Source organism: Manis pentadactyla, chromosome 10, assembly GCF_030020395.1.
Source record: "Manis pentadactyla isolate mManPen7 chromosome 10, mManPen7.hap1, whole genome shotgun sequence".
Taxonomy (NCBI): domain Eukaryota; kingdom Metazoa; phylum Chordata; class Mammalia; order Pholidota; family Manidae; genus Manis; species Manis pentadactyla.
The window spans coordinates 31,948,798-31,956,452 of record NC_080028.1 but is presented as its reverse complement, the minus strand read 5'-3'; the positions used below and the strand labels follow the sequence as shown (position 1 = coordinate 31,956,452).

The following is a 7,655-nucleotide window of genomic DNA, read 5'->3' as shown; positions in this document are numbered from 1 at the left end:
TCTCCTATTTTATTTGTAAAACAATTAGAAATGCTGAATCCTTACTGAATGATCAAATCCTCACCAAATATGAGGTTGGGCTGGTAGTAATTTTTCATTAAATATTTCATCTTCACAGAAATTCATCGTGTTAAAAAAAATTTACATTGGTGATTTTAACTCTAGTTTGAGGCTTAAGGAATATAAAATTCAACTCTATTTCCCTTTCTTCCCTCCCTTCCCACCCCATCCCAAACCCCACCCCATAATGGATGCTCGCTGACAGTTTTTGCAGTCTCTTTGTCTGAAGGATGCAAACAGTCTATGGATGCTAGGGAAAAAGGGGTGGGAGAAAGATTACCTCATCCCATGTCTCTTGCACCAATCACCACTCTCCTGTCGTGGCTTCTCTGGGCAGACTGAGGGGTCTGGACCAACAGGAAAAGGCCCCAGCCCATCCCCATGGTGACCGAGTTGTATATAGGGAGCTGCATCCTCCCCTGCACCGCAGGTTTTCTTACATCGACCGCCTAAGAGTCGCGCTGTAAGAAGCAAAAACTTCCCTTCTTCCTCTCCGCCATCTGCTCGGCAGCCGCAAAGCAGCAACCATGGTAAGAATGTTTCCTCTGGCTCTTTGTGGCCGTTGGATGAGGTCAGTCCCCCATGGTCTTAAGCCCTGGGGGAAAATCTTAAGTCCTTTTTTCTTTCCAACCCCTTTGGGTAAAGTTAGCCTTAAGCCTTGTTTTCGAGGTTTCGCTTTGCCCCAAATTCTTGAGCCTGGCCTCGGCCGCAGTGCGGAGTGAGGAGATCAGCCAGAGCTGCGCCCGGGGCGCAGCAGAGCCGTGCTGGTAGAACAAAGGCGGCGCGGAGTTTTTGTTACCCGAGCTCGTCAGAGCCGCAGGCAGCCCGGTGGGTCGGTGATGAAAAGGTCGGGGGAAGGGAAAGGCGAGCGTGGCGTCGCCTGCTCCGCACCCTTGTATGTGCGCACCGTTTTCGTTACTCCGAGAGGCTCCTGTTTTCCAAGCGTAGTTACCCAGGGGCAGGGAGAGGAGTCGTCGTCCGAAGAGGCCGGGGATCGCTGGGAGGCCGGGTGGGGAGAAGGACAGGGACAAAGCGGAGCCTTGGTTTAAAAGATCTCTCGAGGGTTGGTTGGCATTTCCCCCCTTGCATTAAGGAGAAAGAATGGGTAGTTTCTGTTGGAGCTCGGGGCAGCCCCCGTCAGGGCTGCGCAAGGGCGGAGTTGTTTGTTTCTGGCTTCCCTGGCCTTGGAGCCACTGGGCGGGGTTCGTCCTCCCTAAACCTCTGTCAAAAGACTTAATAATAGCCTTTCATCATTGTGGAACTGTAGACGTTAAAAGGTTTTTAATTCACTTAAAAACCTAGGCGAAATATTTTTTTCTTGAGATGCAAAATTACAGTTCACTTGACAAGCCCTTTTAAAGGCTGGTCTGGGTCCTCCCGCCCTGACTCGAGTCAGTGCGTGTGCGTCTGTCTTGGCTGCGTGTTCTGCGAGAGAGAAAGCCCACTTGACGAGCCAGGACACCAATGCTTAGGACCCAGGGAAACGCCCTTCCCCACTCCCCCACCGCCATGTCAGTGACTAGACAATGAAATGGATAGACAATGCAAGTTGTGGCCATAAGGACCTTAGAGAAGAAAATTTTCATTAAATATGATGAGTATGAATATTCTGTAGTGAGTAGAGAATCTCAGAATGAAAATACTGCTTTGTTCTAAATAAATATTTTATTATCCATTCACGGGATTTACTTTTTGGTAGCCTCTTATGTGATAATTGTTTCTACTTGAGGAACTGTTGTTTTCAATTTAAATTTAAAAACTAATAAATTTTCAGTTTTTTGCAGTGGAGAAGATCCTTTTTTTAAGTAATGAAACTGCCGCAAAGAAGAATTATACTCTGTCCAGCTGTCCTTTGTTCTAGTGCATCTTCATTAATTCATTTCAATATAGGCATACAGTTCCAGCCTGGGTCGGAAGAGGCAAACTGGCAGAATAGCACAATGAGATCATGTAGGCAGTGTCTGGAAATAGAGCTTGCTCTGTTAAATAATGTAGCAGACAGTACAGGCTAGCACTAGGCACAGCAAATACAGCAATGCAGCAATGCAGGAGGCAGACCTTGTTTAGCATCCAGACCCCTAGTACTGATGGATTCTGCAGATAGACTGCAGAAGGGTGTGGCTTCTAGCCTCAGCTGCAGTACAGATGTTCATGTTGAAATACCAAGTCATATTTAGAAGAAACTCTCATCTTTATCTAAAGGGTAAGGAGGTAATAACAATGATTTCAATTAACTAATGATTGTAATGATTGAATTTAATTTACATCATTTTACAAAATATGCTGTATTTTTTAAATATTAAAAAATCTATTCAAACATGCTGTGGGAACAATGGGCTTGTATCCATGTGCTAAACAGTATAAACTTATTATTTTAAGCCACACCCATCCACAGCATTTGTAACAGATGCTTTTAGGTAATCATTACTATCATGTTAGGGATATGTATAACCTCAAATAAATTTGAAGAAATGTCTGTATACTACTAGACATATTTGGAGAAATTTACTGAAAATTCAAAAAGCTAACACAACCTAAATTTACAATTATTCTCTTTTCTTTACCACAGCGTGAGTGCATCTCCATCCACGTTGGCCAAGCTGGTGTCCAGATCGGCAATGCCTGTTGGGAGCTCTACTGCCTGGAACACGGCATCCAGCCCGACGGCCAAATGCCAAGTGACAAGACCATTGGGGGAGGAGATGACTCCTTCAACACCTTCTTCAGTGAGACGGGCGCAGGCAAGCATGTGCCCAGGGCAGTGTTTGTCGACCTGGAACCCACCGTCATTGGTGAGTGGCCTTCAGTGACCTGAGTGAGGTCCCAGGGGTCTGGCAGAAGAGGCCTGCCCTGGGGGCTCCCTGGGGCCACTTCAGCTCTGCAGACTGTCAGTGATGGGGCCACCGTGCTCTCCTTTTCCAGATGAAGTTCGCACTGGCACCTACCGCCAGCTCTTCCACCCTGAACAGCTCATCACAGGCAAGGAAGATGCTGCCAATAACTATGCCCGGGGGCACTACACCATTGGCAAGGAGATCATCGACCTCGTCTTGGACCGAATTCGGAAGCTGGTATGTTTGTTATCACAAGAATAAAGTCAATTACTGAGCCCAAGGAAGACATTTGAAATATGTTCTTTTCAAACACAGAATTGAAATGTAATAAAATGAGTTAGGTGAATTGTTCCTTTTTAGTTTTTCAAAAAGTTAAATGAAAATATGAACTATTTGGTGTCACTTAATAAAAAGTAAGATATTTTAACTTAAGAAAAGCCAAGTAATTCCAGGAAGGTTTGTATTTTGAAAAAAGTGTTTCTTGTCAAAGTAAGATCTGTATCTTTGCAATTGAATGAAAAGTGAAAATATATATACTATGATTGTATCACAAAAAGCAGTAACTGTGTTTTCTCTATTCCTCATTTCTAACAGGCGGACCAGTGCACAGGCCTTCAGGGCTTCTTGGTTTTCCACAGCTTTGGTGGGGGAACTGGTTCTGGGTTCACCTCCCTGCTGATGGAACGTCTCTCTGTCGATTATGGCAAGAAGTCCAAGCTGGAGTTTTCCATTTACCCAGCCCCCCAGGTTTCCACAGCTGTAGTTGAGCCCTACAACTCCATCCTCACCACCCACACCACCCTGGAGCACTCTGATTGTGCCTTCATGGTAGACAATGAGGCCATCTATGACATCTGTCGTAGAAACCTGGATATTGAGCGCCCCACCTATACTAACCTGAACAGGTTGATAGGTCAAATTGTGTCCTCCATCACTGCTTCCCTCAGATTTGATGGAGCCCTGAATGTTGATCTGACAGAATTCCAGACCAACCTGGTGCCCTATCCCCGCATCCACTTCCCTCTGGCCACTTACGCCCCAGTCATCTCTGCTGAGAAAGCCTACCACGAACAGCTTTCTGTAGCAGAGATCACCAATGCTTGCTTTGAGCCAGCCAACCAGATGGTGAAATGCGACCCTCGCCATGGTAAATACATGGCTTGCTGCCTGTTGTACCGTGGTGATGTGGTTCCCAAAGATGTCAATGCTGCCATTGCCACCATCAAGACCAAACGTACCATCCAGTTTGTGGACTGGTGCCCCACTGGCTTCAAAGTTGGCATTAATTACCAGCCTCCCACTGTGGTGCCTGGTGGGGACCTGGCCAAAGTACAGCGAGCTGTGTGCATGCTGAGCAACACCACAGCCATTGCTGAGGCCTGGGCTCGCCTGGACCACAAGTTTGACCTGATGTATGCCAAGCGTGCCTTTGTTCACTGGTACGTGGGTGAGGGCATGGAGGAAGGGGAGTTTTCTGAGGCCCGGGAGGACATGGCTGCCCTCGAGAAGGATTATGAGGAGGTTGGTGTGGATTCTGTTGAAGGAGAGGGTGAGGAAGAAGGAGAGGAATACTAAAGATGTCACAAAGGTGCTGCTTTTATAGGGAAGCTTATTCTGTTTCAAACATTGAAAAGTGTGGTCTGATCAGTTAATTTGTATGTAGCAGTATATACTCTCATATACAATTACTGACATGCTTTAAAACATGATGCTTTGTTACAGACCCAAATTGTCCATTTCTCTGAAGGGTGTGAATAAAGTATTCCCTGTCTTAAATGATTTTAGTCTTGAGTTTTCTGTTTGGATGTCAGAAAATTCTCATGTATTGAGAAAGAATAACTGTTGACTGTGGTTTATACCTTTACTCTATGAAGTGACTTATTTTTATTTTAAACTGTCTTAGTATAAAATAAAACTTATTTATAAAATACAAAATGTATGTCTAAAGACTATTAGGTAACATCCTTGCTATTTTAAGTTTTGACTTTTGTAATAGTTAAACTACTAGTACTGTTTAGAATTGTTATTTGCTAAAATACAGCCAAAGATCTGGTTACCTGCTGAGTCTCATAAAACTAACATAAAATGGTGAATATTCCAAATGCCTCATCAGGTCTTAGAAGCTTATTTTCATGCCCCCTTCTCTCCTTGGCATGTGTCTTGTGCCATCATGTGCTTCTGCCCCAGGTTCCCAAAGTCTGCTTTCAAAGCAATTGCCCCCATGCTAGCCTTAGGTCTTTATTCTTTCCAAAGGTATTTGCAGCTGAAAGGAAAATCCTCAGAAATTCATTCACTCTAATATGTTAATTATGTTTCTGAATTTTAATCCTCTGAGGATATTCTTATTTTAATATGGGCCAATAACTTCAAAGAACAAAACTAATAGCGCAATTGCAGGCATCAGCACCAACACAGAGAAAGCTTTGGACCAAGGGATTTCCCAACAATAGAGTTTAGCTGCCAGTCCAATGACCAAAAAGTTAAGGACCCAAGGGCAGAAAATTGTCTTGTGAAGACATTTTGTTCTGGAACAATACCCAGTGGTGATGAAATGATGTTTTGGTATTAATAACCTATTTAATTTATTTTTCCTTTGACACTGTCAGCTAAGGGATATAACAGTATTACAGTTACAGGAGTCTAAGTTTAATGTAAGTTAATGGAAATAATGCAAAGTAAGAAATAAACCAAGACAGGCACATGAAAAGATGCTCCACATGGGTAATTATCAGGGGAATGCAAATTAAAATCACAATGAGATATCACCTCACACCAGTTAAGATGGCCAACATAGAAAAGACTAGGAACAACAAATGCTGGCAAGGATGAGGAGAAAGGGGAACCCTCCTACGCTGCTGGTGGGAATGTAAACTAGTTCAACCATTGTGAAAAGCAGTATGGAGGTTTCTCAAAAAACTCAAAATAGAAATAACATTTGACCCAGAATTCCACTCCTAGGAATTTACCCTAAGAATGCAGCAGCCCAGTTTGAAAAAGACATATGCACCCCTATGTTTATCATTGCACTATTTACAATAGCCAAGAAATGGAAGCAACCTAAGTGTCCATCAGTAGACGAATGGATAAAGAAGTTGTACATATACACAATGGAATATTATTCAGCCATAAAAAGAAAACATCCTACCATTTGCAACAACATGGATGAAGCTAGAGGGTATTATGCTCAGTGAAATAAGCCAGGTGGAGAAAGACAAGCACCAAATGATTTCAATCATCTGTGGAGTATAAGAACAAAGCAAAAACTGAAGGAACAAAATAGCAGCAGACTCACAGAACCCAAGAATGGACTAACAGTTGCCAAAGGGAAAGGGACTGGGGAGGATGGGTGGGAAGGGCGGGAGAAGGGGAATAAGGGGGATTATGATTAGTACACAAAATGTAGGGAGGGCACGGGGAAGGCAGTATAAGAGACAAAACACGTAGTGACTCTATAGTATCTTAGTACGCTGATGGACAGTGACTGTAATGGGGTATGTGGTGGGGACTTGATAATGGGGGTAATCTAGTAACCACAATGTTGCTCATGTAATTGTATATTAATGATACCAAAATAAAAAAATAAAATAAAGAAATAAACCAAGATCAACTAATTTTAAAGGCAATCCAATATTGCTCAGCAGTTTAAACTAGAAGTAAATGTAATCTGATGAACAAAAAAGGCCTCACTCATTCAGAAAAAAAAAAAAGGAAACTAGATCAAATGTAAGATTTTTAATGTACATTCCCAACACCTAGCAAAGTATAAGGGATATGGTAGCTGTACAATAATTACTGGTTGAATAAAGTATAGGATAAAAGAGATGAGTATGAAATTTTAAAAAAGCCCTATAATCCTAATTTTAACTGTAAATAGCAGCATGAATTTGTTATTTTTTTTCTGTTATGAATGAACACACATTTTGTGGCTTTGCAAGGCCTTGGATCAATGTAGCAGTGAGAATCCCTAATATACTGATGGTCATCTCTAAATAACCACTTTCCCACTAGATGGAACCAGAATATTTTAGAGAAAAGTTGGTTCCAAGCCTGAAGTAGGAAATGTATAGAAGCTCTGTTTCACATATTTTCTCATTCCAGAAAGCAAAGAAAATATCAAAAAACAAAGTCACATCAAAAACATACAGGAGTTAAGTGGAAGGGACTCAGTGATGGTACATGTGAGCATTGAAAACAATAGCGACTGCAACATTTAAAATATGTTAAAATCCATGAGCTTATAGTATTTGTTGTGTTGTTTTAAAAACAATGGAAAACAGTACAGCAGTCACTAAAAAAATGAAATGTAAAACTACCATATGATCCAGCAGTTCTATTTCTTGTGTATACACTCAAAAGAATTGCAGGGACTCACACAGATTTTTGTGTACCTACGCTCATTGCAGCATTATTCACAATAGCCAAAATGGGAAAGCAATGCTGAAGTCATTGACAGATGAATGAATAAACAAAATGTGGTATATACACACAATGGAATATTATTCAGTGTTAAAAAGAAATTAAATTCTGACACATGCTACAACATTGGTAAACTTCGAAAACATTAAGCTAAGTGAAATAAGCCAGACACAAAAGAACAAATATGGGTGGATCCTACTTACATAAGGTACCTAGAATAGTAAAATTCATAGATGGAAAGTAGAATAGGGGTTACCAAGGGCTGGGGGAAAGGATATAATGGGAACTTATTGCTTAACAGATACAGAGTTTCAGTTTGGATTGAAGAAAAAGTTCTGGAGATGA

General features: G+C 41.9%; 2 protein-coding genes across 2 annotated transcripts in view; both read left to right on the top strand.

The window, feature by feature from the left end:
* The first annotated feature begins 451 nt into the window (after window positions 1-451).
* LOC118915516 (tubulin alpha-1A chain) lies at window positions 452-4,673 on the top strand. Its single transcript, XM_036891446.2, has 4 exons — window positions 452-590; window positions 2,630-2,852; window positions 2,983-3,131; window positions 3,489-4,673. Exons 1-4 carry the CDS (start codon window positions 588-590, stop codon window positions 4,467-4,469), a joined length of 1,356 nt encoding a protein of 451 aa, XP_036747341.1. The 5' UTR covers window positions 452-587; the 3' UTR covers window positions 4,470-4,673.
* The window catches only part of LOC118915499 (tubulin alpha-1B chain), a 29,156-nt gene continuing 21,985 nt past the window's right edge, over window positions 485-7,655 (top strand). Inside the window, exon 1 of the mRNA XM_036891436.2 lies at window positions 485-590. Coding sequence (XP_036747331.2) covers window positions 588-590 — 3 coding nt within the window. The 5' untranslated portion in view covers window positions 485-587. The remainder of the gene's footprint in view (window positions 591-7,655) is intronic.

What these genes read in the sequence shown, in the direction of transcription:
- LOC118915516 (XM_036891446.2), top strand. An exon ending in CCTGGAACCCACCGTCATTG is followed by an intron (nt 2,853 to 2,982) that starts GTGAGTGGCCTT and finishes CTCCTTTTCCAG; the next exon opens with ATGAAGTTCGCACTGGCACC. An exon ending in TGGACCGAATTCGGAAGCTG is followed by an intron (nt 3,132 to 3,488) that starts GTATGTTTGTTA and finishes CATTTCTAACAG; the next exon opens with GCGGACCAGTGCACAGGCCT.